The sequence below is a fragment of the Pollachius pollachius genome, assembly GCF_949987615.1.
Source record: "Pollachius pollachius genome assembly, chromosome: 7".
NCBI lineage: Eukaryota > Metazoa > Chordata > Actinopteri > Gadiformes > Gadidae > Pollachius > Pollachius pollachius.
This window is the reverse complement of record NC_136940.1, coordinates 3896179-3909803: the sequence shown is the minus strand read 5'-3', so window position 1 is coordinate 3909803 and position 13625 is coordinate 3896179. Positions and strand designations below refer to the sequence as shown.

General features: G+C 51.9%; 1 protein-coding gene across 6 annotated transcripts in view; it reads right to left on the bottom strand.

Moving 5' to 3' along the window:
* ephb3b (eph receptor B3b) overlaps positions 1-13625 on the bottom strand; it is a 63424-nt gene that overhangs the window by 21845 nt on the left and 27954 nt on the right. For all 6 annotated transcript variants that reach the window (XM_079740230.1, XM_079740234.1, XM_079740232.1 and 3 more), the window contains exons 2-3: positions 7125-7189; positions 2180-2852 (exon numbers count right to left, since the gene is read on the bottom strand). In XM_079740230.1, coding sequence (XP_079596356.1) covers positions 2180-2852; positions 7125-7189 — 738 coding nt within the window. The remainder of the gene's footprint in view (positions 1-2179; positions 2853-7124; positions 7190-13625) is intronic.

The window sequence follows — 13625 nt, the reverse complement described above, 5'->3', positions numbered from 1 at the left end:
GAGAGGAGGAAAAAAAGAACAGAGGAGAACAGAGGAAAGGATGACCAGAATATGATTAAAAAAGAGAGGGGAGAGAGCAGGGACGAGCAGAGGCTGGGTGGAACGGAAGAATAGGTGAGGTTAAATGACTGACAATAGATGAAGGGCCTAGGGATGGGCTAGGAGACAAGGGAAGGGGGGAGTGACAGGAGAGGAGAAGGGAGTTGACACCATAGAGAGGAGGGTGGATGGACAGGAAAGGAGAGGAGTTGACAGAGGAGCAGGGAGGAGAGTAGTGAGGAGAAGGAAGGAGAGGAGAGGAGAGGAGAAGGGAGTTGACACCATAGAGAGGAGGGTGGATGGACAGGAAAGGAGAGGAGTTGACAGAGGAGCAGGGAGGAGAGTAGTGAGGAGAAGGAAGGAGAGGAGAGGAGAAGGCAGGAGGGGAGAGGGGACTAGTAAGGAGAGGAGATTCATCCTTAGTGGTATCCGGTAGGGCTTGATTAGGGAGCGTTTTATCAGGGCCAGTCGCCAGGGCTTCAACCTTGAGCTGCCAGCAACAAACAAATGAGTTTTTAACCACAAACACACACACACACACACACACAGACACACACACACACACACACCTCACACTAAATTCACTCGACTCCCTCTCTCTCTTTTCCTAACACTTGGCCACACCTCTTCCGGTGGGAATCTATTTAACACATACAGTCCGTAATTCCAAGGCGGCGCTCGTCCCGTTGACGTGCGCCTCGGAATAATTACCCCCAGAGGCTCCGCCTGTCTTTTATCCTCCACCTTCTCGGATTAAAGAGAAAGAGGGACGCTGCCGCATGCTTTATACTGGAAGGGGTTACAGGGAGGTGCTGACATTCAAGCCTGTGCAGCAACCCACACACACACACACACACACACACACACACACACACACACAGGCACAAACCCACACACACACACACACACACAGGCACAAACGTACACACACACACACAGGCACACAAACCCACACACACACACACACACACAGGCACAAACGTACACACACACACACACACACACACACACACACACACAGACACACACACGCACAAACCCACACCCACACACACACACACACAGGCACAAACGTACACACACACACACAGGCACACAAACCCACACACACACACCCACACACAGGCACAAACGTAACACAAACTCACACACGTACGCACAGGCATCGGCACATTCCAATCAACCCCGCTGGATCAATAACCTTGACAGTGCCTGTCTCTCGTTTGGCCATCCCTCAGTTTGACCTCCAACCCCCAGACCCAATCCTCCTCCCTTTGGCTTCCCCCTTCCATCTCAATCTTCGCCTCCCACCCTCCCACTTCTCATCTCTTCCATCTCCCCCCCCCCCCCCCCCCCCCCCACTGTCACCTCTACTCCATTCCAGTTGACACCCCCTGCTGTTTTAATTCACCTTGGGCTCAACCTCTGTGAACCCATCGTGTTCTCCATCAGGCCCCCCGACATTATCTCGGGTGCCTCCGTAGTGCTCTCGTAAAGGGACAGGCACGGGACCTCCCCCCCGACTCTCCCCCGCTGCATTTCCATTTGTTTATCGAGAGGCAGCCTCTGCCTCAACCTCGGGTCAGGAATATGAACGGTGGAGCTCCCAGCAGTGGGTGTTATTTCTGCCCCGGCCTGCCGCCCTGGGATTAAATTGCCAAAAGCGAAACAAGGCTACAAACCCGGTGTGTAATATTATGAGTGACACGGCACCGCAGTAACTACAGAGAGTGAGAAGATTCCAATTTAAAAAAAGGTAGTTCAACTGGTTCAATCCCCACGAATGCGCGCGAGGTCTGCCAATCAGCAAATGGCCGCCATGTGTTCCCCGGGGCGGGGCATTGACACGGAGGTCATTGTGCAGAAAGCATCATTTGAATTCTTGCCCTGGTAAAATTAGAGTTTTACCCCGTGCCTCTCCAAGGTGGTCAGCTACAAAACAGGGGAGGCTGGAGCTCCTAAAGATTTACGGGCATGCCGGGAGATTACTTCAACCGGTTTACTCTGCGGGGCTGAGTGATGGCCTCTCGTGTCAGGACTGAGTCAGAGACACGCGGCAACGATGCAGCTAAGGCCGGGGATCGCCATGGATTGACCCGGACGGCCGAAATACATCCAGAGACCTGTCAGAAGCACATACCTTGACACTGGGTTTCCTTTATGGCCGGTTCAAACCCAGAGGAGCACGTGCAGGAACCGACAGGGACCATCCACTCCCCGTCCCCATTGCAGTACAGCTTCAGGGGCACCGAGACCTCCAGGGCGTTGGGCACGCAGGTGCCCGGGGCGATGACCAGGGACGTGGCCTCGGCGCCCGTGGCCGTCTCCGGGAACACGGCGAAGTTGGCGATGGTGGTGGAGCACTTCTTGTAGAAGACCCTCACGGAGATGAGCGACATGCAGGCGCCCAGGTCCTGGAAGGCCAGGTAGAAGCCGGCCTTGGAGAGAGGGCCGAAGCTGCGGACTTTGGTGTTCACCTGTCCCGACTCCAGCATGGAGAAGCTCGCATCGGGGGCGATGGTGTCCACCTTGACGTAGGGGTTCTCCATCCAGAAGGGGCTGGTGGCGGTGGCCGAGTCGGAGTCGGACTCGTAGTAGAAGAGGTTGAAGGTCTCCTTGCAGGAGCCGGGGATGTTGGGAATGCTGTTGCAGTCGCGCACGGTGAACTTCATCTCCACGTAGACGCGCAGCACGTCCTTGCGTGGGATGAAGTCGGAGCGGAGCCAGTTGTTCTGGTTGAGCTCGCGCACGTTGCACACCTGGTACGTCCTGATGGGGTTCATGGCATCGTCGTAGCCGCTCACCTCTTCCCACTGCGGGTAGGAGAAGATTGTTCGGGGTTAGGAGGACGTTACTGTGGAGGGGAATACATGGCGGACAGACGAGATTGGGTAGAGAGACAAAAAACAAGACACGCAAACAGCCAGTCGGACATTCAGACCGACAGACAGGGACGCATGTAAACAGACAGTCAAACAGACGTGATCTTTATCATATAAATTCCTTTTTTTTACACGGCCAGTTCTTCCAGTAACATCCAAATGAGCGGCATGGGATGTCCATGCAAAATGAGGAAACTTTGCACCAAACAACGCACACTTTAAAACCTGGGGGAATTTTAATCCTGTGCTTTATTTATCTTTTTACTTTGTGACGGTTTGGTGTTCAAGGTGTTTTAGGAAGCTCTGCTCGGGTATTTCCCCCTCCCATGTTTTTTTTTTTGTTTTCTTCAATCGCCCGTTTCATCCTCGGTTACCGTAGCGACGAGTGGGGTGCCATGACAGAAAAATTCATCACAATTACAGCAGAGTGTCAGCCACGCTTTCCTCCGCCGCAGTCAGCGCCGCCTGTTTACCCCCTCCCCTTCGGTAAGAAGCAGCAAATGTGCCTCGCAACCAATTAGGCCTCAATTACTGCGCATTGAACGCGCGGTCCTCTAACACAGTGGGGATACAGGCGGCGGTTAACCTTCATGCTTTCCATTTCTACACTCTTTCACATCGTATGGTGCCACCGAGGAACTCAGGGGACGAATTACCAAGGATAAAATGGGATTTAATTTTCTAAACTTTGATTACCAGCTTCATTAGATGAGCGAAGGCTAAATAGGCACTGAGAGTTTTGCAGTTAGACTCCGTAATGAAATGTGTTTTTCAATCTGCAATGAGGACATTACCATTAAATCGTTCCCTCAAATAGGCATTATTGCGCTGCATGTGTGTCGTGCATGCATTTAATACGTGCACATTCCTTCCCCCGAATAACCTGTACTTATATCCCCACTGATTCATTATAAGAGGAACACACAATAATTGTGCACACTGGCTGGAAATTGAGCTTTATAATTGTGTGTAGCCAAGTCACAGGTTGGTCTCTTAAACCGTGCAGAGACACTTTCCCAAGGTTCCTTCTGACAAGGTGAACGCACGCAAACAAAAGAAAAACAATGCGAATACTTAACTTACTTAATTCATGAACCTAACAGTGAAGCATCGGATCGTCGTCTGAAGGATACTTCAACATATGGAGGAGCTAAATTGTTTCTCCTACATCGTCTTCGTTATTTCCTGCGCGTCGTAATGAACACGGTGAGTATGGATGTAGAAAGACACAGCTATTCGTTTAACCCTCAGGGGACGAGATAGGGAAAGGGAGAGAGACGTACAGACAGTGAGCGGGAGAGAGAGGTTAAGCTTGACTTTGGCATTTAAGCGATGGACTGGCCGGAGGGAGTAGAGCTCAGAGGGAAGCGCCACTAGGGAATCGATAATCACCATCACAGGTCAATAGACACTTCATGCTAAAAGCATGAAGTGTCAATGGGCATTTAGTTCACTATAATAAATCACCCACCGCGGGGCTGCGCCCCATAGTCTGAGCTTGCCGGTGCTAAATGTGTGCCTCTGTTTACATTTCCAAAACACGCCCGCTGTTCTGTGCTATTAATTTGACTGTGTGTTTGCCTGTGTGTAGTTGTCTGTCTGTGTTTGTGTGTGTGTGAGAGGGATTTGTGTTTCTATGTGTGACTGAGACTTCCAAGCGTCCTGTGGAGAGCGCACAACAGCGGTCGGGACACACAGGGCGAGGCTTCACTCGAACAAGCCCCGGATTAATAAGTAGGCCCTTTGGAAGAGGCTCAGGTTCAGCATCGATCCACTCCGACCAGATGAATGGTTACGTGAGAATCAAATAGCTACTCCATTTCTTGCATTGTCCTTTTACAATCAGAGGACCCTGGATAGTGTGTAAGATGTAAAAAGAAACGTAGAAAAGTTGAGAAGTAGGCTAAGAGCTGTTTAAGCTCTGAATCTCAAACTCCTCCCCCCACGCGCAAACTTCCCCCCCTCAAATTTCCCCGGTGATAAACGCAAGCAAAAGCGTCAGACGGACGATCCGAGACGTTTCAAAGCATTGTTGACTAATGTACGATTTTACAAACCAGATGGTTTTCGAGAAAGCCAGTGCGGGGAAGCGGGCTGTGTTTGGGGGAGCTTGTTTAAGCCTGCTATCAGAATGCATGCAGCCCTGTATGTCTGATGTTATGTTACCCCCTGGTTATTACCTCCTTGTATGGGCTGCGGGCTGCGATAGGTTACCTAGCTATCACTGCTGTTATCAATGCGCTCCCTCTGGGCCTCATTATGGGTCTGAGTTAAGGCACTAACCCCAGGCTGGGAAGTGGAATACCCCCCCTTAAGGGGTCTGTCTGTTTTGATCAATGTACACAGCACAGTCGTACATGGGCATGCACATGTACACACACACGCGCATATACAATGCGATAGACACACACCAACCACTGATTTAATTGAAACACATTCAGGAATGCTGAATCAGCTGCGGAAAAATGGATTAATAAAACACAGTTGTACACAGGTATACACACACACACAAACAAACAGAGGTGTGTGTGTGTGTGTGTGTGTGTGTGTGTGTGTGTGTGTGTGTGTGTGTGTGTGTGTGTGTGGCTCCTGTCTCCCTGCCCCCCCTGTTCTCTCTCCGTCTTTGACTTTCTCTGGAAAATATCTGAAACAAAAACATCGGAAAAAGCTTCCTGTCCGTCAAACTGAAGGCACCCTTGCAACGGGGGATGGTGGGAGGCGGGGCATAATCTTCTTCCCTTTGAGTCCACCAGATAACCACCACGACTGAGGTGCCTTCTGCTGTGACACGAGACCCGACAAAGAAAGGGTGAGGTTAATCCTCCCATGGAATAAAGGAAGAGCGAGAGAGAGAGAGAGAGAGAGAGAGAGATAGAGGTGGGGGGGGGAATGAAAGGGAGAGGGCGCCCCACCCCTCGAGTGACGGGGGAAATCTGGTGCCATTCCACTGTATGTGGACGCTCTGAAAGGGAGCATCTGCCGTGGGTTTGGGGGTTCTGCACCCTCAACCCCCCCCCCACCCCAAAAGAGAAAGGGCCGTCCGTGGGTCCGTGGTCGCAAAGCTTCCGAACTAGAAGGGCCGCTTCGCTCCTTAGCGTTTGACCTCCTGGTTTGAGCAGAGAGGTGGAGCGGAAGGCCTAGAGAGGAAGGGGGGTGGGGAAGAGAGAGCGAAGCCGGGCTGAGGAGGAGACGACTTCCTTGTGATTGGGCTCGCTGGGGGGGGGCGGCGGCGTCATTAGTGGGTTCCGTCACTAATGAACCTCCAGAGGGGGAGGAAGGGGCTGAAGGAGACGGGCCACTGATGAGCAGAGGGGGGCTGGGACAGGACGGGACGGGGACGGGGACGGGGACGGGGACGGGGACGGGGGAGGGACTCGGAACAGCTGGGATAGCACCGCCGGCTCATGAAGATGGGTTTGAATGACATAAATACCCCCCCCCCCCCCCCCCCCCCTTCTCCAAAAGATGAGGCGCAACCTCTGCTAAATTCTAAAGGGGCCCCCGCCACAAAGGGCCTCGGGGAGGGGCCCGCCACAGTGGAACTTTGAAGTGTAGTGAAGGGGAGGTCAACGCTTCTTCCTGCCTCTGTGTTCGTCCCAGGGACCACATGGGCAACCCAGGGCCCTCGCTGTCATGGCCACTTTGTGTCCGGGAAGATTTGGACGGACCCTCCCCGCCCAACCTCCGGGTCCCGGTCGCGCCTTCGGGGGGCCAGCGGACACATTTCACGGCGTTTTACAGGGCGATGACGAACAGCGGCAACAAAAAAAACCCGGGTCGTTTTACCTACACATTTTCGGAGCGCAGCGAAGCGGGAGGAGAAAAGGGGGACGTCTGTGGTGAGGGCGGTGCCGGCTGGAAATCTGACCGCGGCGTTTCGATTCGGCACGCTAAGCGGCGCGTCCTCTTGGCACGCTCGCACACGGGTTCTCGTCTGAGAGTTGCGACGGCTAATGGTTTCCACAGAGATCAGGGACGGCCGATTCAACCTTCACACGCACAGCGCATGCCTCCCTCCTTTGTGCTGTCCACCGTCTGTTTGGCTATCACATTACCCTCTCTTATCTTTTCTGTTGGGATAACACTAAGCTGCCGTGCTTAGCGGGCACACACGCACACACACACACACACACACACACACACACACACACGCAGAGACACGATCACACACACGATCGCACACATAAAACACAGTGCACTCACCCCGGTCTCAGGGTGTGATGTCCAGGCTAATTCTGTCGTGGCCCACTTGGTGTCCATCAGAGTCTCTGTGAAGGGAAACAGACCATAAAACAGTAGGTGAGACAAGGAGGAAACAGGCGCAGAGAACACCGATAAGGCACTTTCAATTTTCAGTTTTCAGAGGTTTACAATGCCGTCGTAAACCAACTGTCAGAACGTATCGCCCGGGGAACAACGGAGAGCGATATGATTCCAACGGCCGCACGGCGTTAATGTCCCTAACGAACGCACGGCGCTTAAAAAACGGAACCGCGTAAATAAACTTGGGTTTCATTCGACGAGCGGAGAGACAGACAGACGACACATTGATAGATCTCAGCGGGGCATTGGGCAGGTATTGTGTGTTGTTTTAGTGTTTTATAATCCTAATTAGTTTTAATTAGACACTTGCTTTTTTTTTACAGGAGGAGGAAACAACAACAGGGTTTTCCACTTCCCACACACACACACTCACACACACTCACACACACACACACACACACATACTAATAACACCCACACCCCCCCTCCCCCGCACACTCACACACACATTAAGAACACACACACACACACACACACACACACACACACACACACACACACTACAATACAACCACAACTACACACACACTTGAACACAAACATCTACACACACTAGGACCCCCCCAGACACACACACACACACACACACACACACACACACACACACACACACACACACACACACACACAGTGTGTAACAGGTTGTAAACTAGGAAGATATACAGGCCAACAGACGGCTGAGGAGGGTCATAAACCAAGGCAAGAGAAAGGTGGGGCTCTTGACCGGAACAAAGGTCAGCGTGCCGCATATTACCGCCGTGTTTGGTCTGCCGTTCACATTGTACAGACATACAAGGTCACTTGTGTAAACACTCTCATACACACACATAGACACAAACACGCACACTTCACTTTCCTCCTACCGTGTCCCCTTTCACCCACGTATGCACGGAGAGACACCAACACACAAACATTGAGTATACAATACACCGTACAGGCAACAGTCTCTCTCTCTCTCTCTCTCTCTCGCTGACTCTCTCTCTGTTGTTCTCTCTCTGTGTCTTTGTCTAGCTCTCTCTCCCTTTGTCTTTGTACCGCGGCGGGCGGGCGAGCTTCAGAGCGATGACAGAAGACGCGGGAGAGAGAGAGACACTATAAACGTTGTTTTTTACTGCCTGCCGCTCAGGGGCGCGGTGTGCGGCGCCAGTTATTATCCGGAGCGCCGCACTGTCCTACAAGGCGGTAAAAGATGATGAAATGCCGCCAGAGCTGACGAAGAAAAACACCAACAACAGCAACAGCAGCAGCAGCAGCAGCAGCAACAACCAGGCTGCCGATTACACCGTCGCCGGCTGGATGGGATTATTCCTTCCTCCTCACCTGCTCAGGGCTCAGGGTTTTGTCTGCTTCGTGTTCCTCCCGAGCGAGTTTTTATTTCTGTGCTTGTTTGCGTGCGTATAGGTGTGTGTCTTCGTGTGTGTGTGTGTTTCTACTGTGATTTCACACGCACAGCTGTTTGTGACGGTAACAAAACCGTGCGGCCGCGCGGCTGTTAGGCATGTCAAGGTTCACCCCCCAGTCCCCAGCGGCACCCCCCATACACCCCGAACGCCGTTTATGAATTACTAGCGTGTTTCACGGTCTCTTCCCTTTGTCCTCGGTCGGGGCTCAGCACTTTGTGTGCTGTCGCAGGGCAATAAATAAAACCCTTTGTCCGACGGCAGAGAAATGACGGTTGGTTCGGTAAATAACTCCTTCACCAAAACGGTCCGGGGGGTTTTCTCTCATCTGGCTCTGGGTCATCCGTCAAACATCTCAGATCGTCGGATAACAACGGACGTTTTCTTCAAACAAAACTATTTCTGGGGGCTCATGGCGCCTTAGGTGAATTCCATCCCCCTCCACAATGGTAACCACATCCTCTGATAAAAACAACCTTGGATGCTTCCAGTGTTTTCCCGGTGACACACATCTGTCTCTCCCAGGAGTCGGCAACACCTCTGGCCTGTGTTTATCAGCGTACACGGTGGGGCCTGTGACTTCATGTCCGCGAGCCTTGCGTGTTGGTGTTCTTTAGCAGTGGGATTTTCCCCTGACTCATGGCCCATGACAGAGTATGATTTGGGTGGGGTGGGGAGGAGGGGGGGGGGGGATGGATGTAGGGGGAAAAGGGAGGGAGGTAGACAGCTAGGAGGCCAGGTGGAGAGGGAGGGAGGGAGGGAGGGAGGGGGAGAAGTAGGGTGGGAGGTAGACAGCTAGGAGGCCAGGTGGAGAGGGAGGGAGGGAGGGAGGGAGGGAGGGAGGGGAGAAGTAGGGAGGTAGGCAAATGATACACCTTGGCCGTCCCCAGCATGTTATTATTGTTATGACCTCGTCACGCCACACCGGGATTGGCTGGGGAACGGGTGCAGCTGACCTCACTGAAAACGACTACGTCCGTTGAAACCCAATGACACAGGCGAGAGAGGGATTAGGAGAGAGACAGAGAGAGAGGGAGAGATAGAGAGAGAGAGCGGGAGGATGAGCGAGAGGGAACCAAATTGTTGGCGGATAGGAAAATGACATGCAAAGTACTATATCGCCGGACAAACGCACCTGCAGACTGACTCAGTGATTTGTGTTTCTGCACGCTTCGGTTTTGTTCTGACCTACAGTGTCTTTGTGTGTGTGTTTTTTTTTGTTTTCATGTGCTTGTGCATGTGTGTGCTCAGAGTAAAGCCGTGCATTGTGCCCACAATAGAGGGTCAATCCAGAGTCAATGGGGCGCAGAGAAAACGCTGGATGACCCTCTCCTAACCTGACCACTCCCCGCCCACCAAACCACCCGCCTCCCTCTCTCTCTCTCCCTCTCTCTCTCTCCCTCTCTCCCTCTCTCCCTTTCTCTCTCCCTCTCTCTCTCTCTCTCCCTCTCCCTCTCCCTCTCTCTCTCTCCCTCTCCCTCTCTCTCTTTCTCCCTCTCTCTCTCTCTCTCCCTCTCTCTCTGTCTCCCTCTCTCTCTCTCTCTCTCTCTCTCTCTCTCTCTCTCTCTCTCTCTCTCTCTCTCTCCCCCCCGCTGTCTGTGCGTATCCCTTTATGCCTGCGCTTGTGTGGCGGGCACGCGGGTGTGTGTGCGTTTGTGTGTTACTCTGTTTGGTCAGGGTGTGAATGTGTGTGTGCATATTAAAAGTGTGGGTTTTTATAGTCAATCTGTTTTATGTGTGTATGTGTGTGTGTGTGTAAGTTTGTGTGTGTGTGTGTGTGTGTGTGTGTTCGTGCGTGTGTGTGTGTGTGTGTGTGTGTGTGTGTGTCTGTGTGTGTGCGTGTGGTGTGTGTGTATGCGTCCATATGTAAATATATGCATAAAGGAATAAGCAAATGAAATGAAACATTAAAATCGGTATGGGAAGTCTAGAAAGAGGAGCTAGATTGGCTCTGCAGCGAGACACCTGTGTGTGAGTGTGGCCAAACGTCCCTTGTGTTGGGAGCTATAGCCAGAATAACATAATAGGGAACACAAAGAGAGAGACAGCAATAGAAAAAACAGAGAGTGAAAAGAGGCTCTCTTTTCTTTTTTAAAGCCAACTGAATGCTTTTGGAACCACAATCGCGGCCCCTGTAATGTGTTTTGAAGAATAACCGGACTGACCGATTCAGGGAGAGAAAGACAACAGAATGTACTTTCTGTTGGCACTTCCCTGTATCAAATCTAGGCGTGTCCGATTTAAATCGTTAAAGGATTAAGCATAAAATGGACAGGACAGGGGATAGAAAGGGAAAAGGGTTTTGCTAGTGGGTTCGACATTCTGACTCACCGGGAACACCTACCGGGAACAGTATCCCAAATGCAGATCTATTTTTATAATTTCTCTTACATTTCTGTTTCCTTTAATTGTCCTGGCTTTTGTCATCTGGTCGTTTTCTCATGACATTAAATATTCGTCGTAACATAACCTCTCATAACCGCTGAGACCGCAGGTATGGCTGAAGCGGCTGCCTGGCCAGACTACTGAAGGCGTGGCTCAATGTTTGTCTAACCTTGTTATAGGGACCTTTTGTTTGTGATTATTAATGATGAAGCAGGAATTCACACCTGGGATTAGCCCAAAAAAAAACACTCGGGCACAGAGGGAAAGGACAAGGCCGTAAATTCACTTGTTTTGTCGGCGTGTGCGGTAATGCTGTGAGAAATACAAACAATGTGAGGTAAAGTCACGCAAATGCAACCACGCACACTCACCTGCACACCCAGACACACACACACACACACACACACACACACACTCACTCACAATCATGCACGCATGTATAGCCAACCCCTACAATCTAATCCCGTAATAACAGGGCAGGCCTAATAACAGGGGTGGCCACGGAAACATTTGTCCCTAAAGCCGCGATTGACAGCTCCACACACGCACACACACACACACACGCACACACACTGACCTGCGCACACACAGACACGTTCACAAACAAACATGGACACACATGAACACACACACGGCAAATGCACACAGAGAGGAGCAAGAGTTACAAGCCTATCAAGAAATATGTATTTGTTTAAGACTTTCTTTTTGGGAGAATACTGACGAGAAGCAGTAGTCTGTTGCCGGGGGGGTTGGGGGCAGGTATGAAGGGGCCGGCCAGGCGGACCGGTATGAAGGTGGAGGAATGCGGACCAGTTCCTCAGAGCTCAGGCCTCACTGGGAAGGGAGCAGACAGGTGAGGGCTTTATCTCAGACCTCGAGCAGCAGCGCTCTGAGCCCTTAATCACACCTCCCCGCTCTGTTTGTTTGACCTGTCCTCTCCCACCCTCCCCCTCTCTCCCAACCTTCCTCCCCCCCCCCCCCTCGACCCCACCCTTCCCCAACCGAACGAGAACTCGCATGAACCCGAGTGTGTGCGGCGTGCCTCTGACCGGGCCCGTTGCGACACACACAGAGCCAGGTAGGGGAGAGGTAGCCAGACACCTTGCTGAGGGCTGTCAAGGTGGCTCTCTTTATTAAGCTGTTCCGGCCCTAAAAAAGAATCAAATGGCTTCCACCACCAACCGGCGGTATTAATTAAAATGGTGACAGACAGATTGCTGCCCTCTCTCTCTTTTTTAAAGCAAAGTATAAAGGGAAAAAACTTCAACGAGGAAAAAAAAACACCTAAATTACACTTTACCAGTATCGCGTCGCTCCGGGGCTTTTCCGCCAGTTAATTATCTTCTCGCCACCTCTCCTCAGAGTCGGTTTTGTTGTTCAAACTCCCCCCACCCCCCGCCCCTTCTCTCCCCATAGACACACAGAATGAGCACATGGTACTCAGCTTGGGGTCCACACTCCATTAAAGGAATATGCTTCCTGCGCTGCCAAACACACTTGAGTTCCTGTTTAGCCACAGAAACAGAGAAATGTGTCAACACTGAGGAGTGAGGACCCGGCGCTCAACTTATTAGCACTATTAGCCTGATTTGCTGTGTGCGCCGCCATTGTTGCGCCTCTTTTGAGCGGCCCACGAGTAGCTAGGGCAATAGAAAGGGGAAGGGACAGAGAGAGAGAGACAGAGAGAGAGAGAGAGAGAGAGAGAGGCAGAGGAAAGAGGAATAGAAATGCCATTCAAATTCAAATCGCACAGGCGGCCTTTTTGCCTTTATGCCGGGCCAGAGTGCAATGATTAGGAGAAGTCCCTTCCATTTTGCAGCAAGGCCTCCCTTTCATCACACACACACACACACACACACACACACCCACACACACACACACACACGTGCACACACACACACACACACACCACACAAACACTGCATCACGTTAATTGGTTGTAGCGACAAGCAGAGGCTGAGGAGGTGACTTCTCAGAGGAATTCCTGAATGAAACCCAACCGATCACTCACAGACACACACAAATACACGCACACACCCACACCCACTCACACACACACATACACACGAACACACGCTTACACACACACACACCCACAGACACACACAAACACACACACACACGCACACACACACACACACGCACACACACACACACACGCACACACACACACACGCACACACACACACACGCAAACACGCATACAGACACACATACAAACACACACACACACACACACACATACGCACAAACACACACACTTACAAACACACACTCGCACACACACACACGCACACACGCATACACACACACACGCACACACACACACACTAGCACACGCACAAACACACACACGCAAGGAGAGACACACGCACGCGTGCAAACCGCCCCTCTACCACTCACTGTCAGTCACCGCACAATGGGCTGTCACGCAATATGCTAACACGGTTACAATGTGGAGGCCATGGAAATCTGCTCTCAGTCTGCTCCGAGAGCAGTGAGTCTGTCTCCGTCTCTCTCTGGCTCCCCCTTTCAGACCCTCACCCTCTCTATCTCACCCCTCGCACACCGTCTCCCCCCCTATATCTTCATCCCA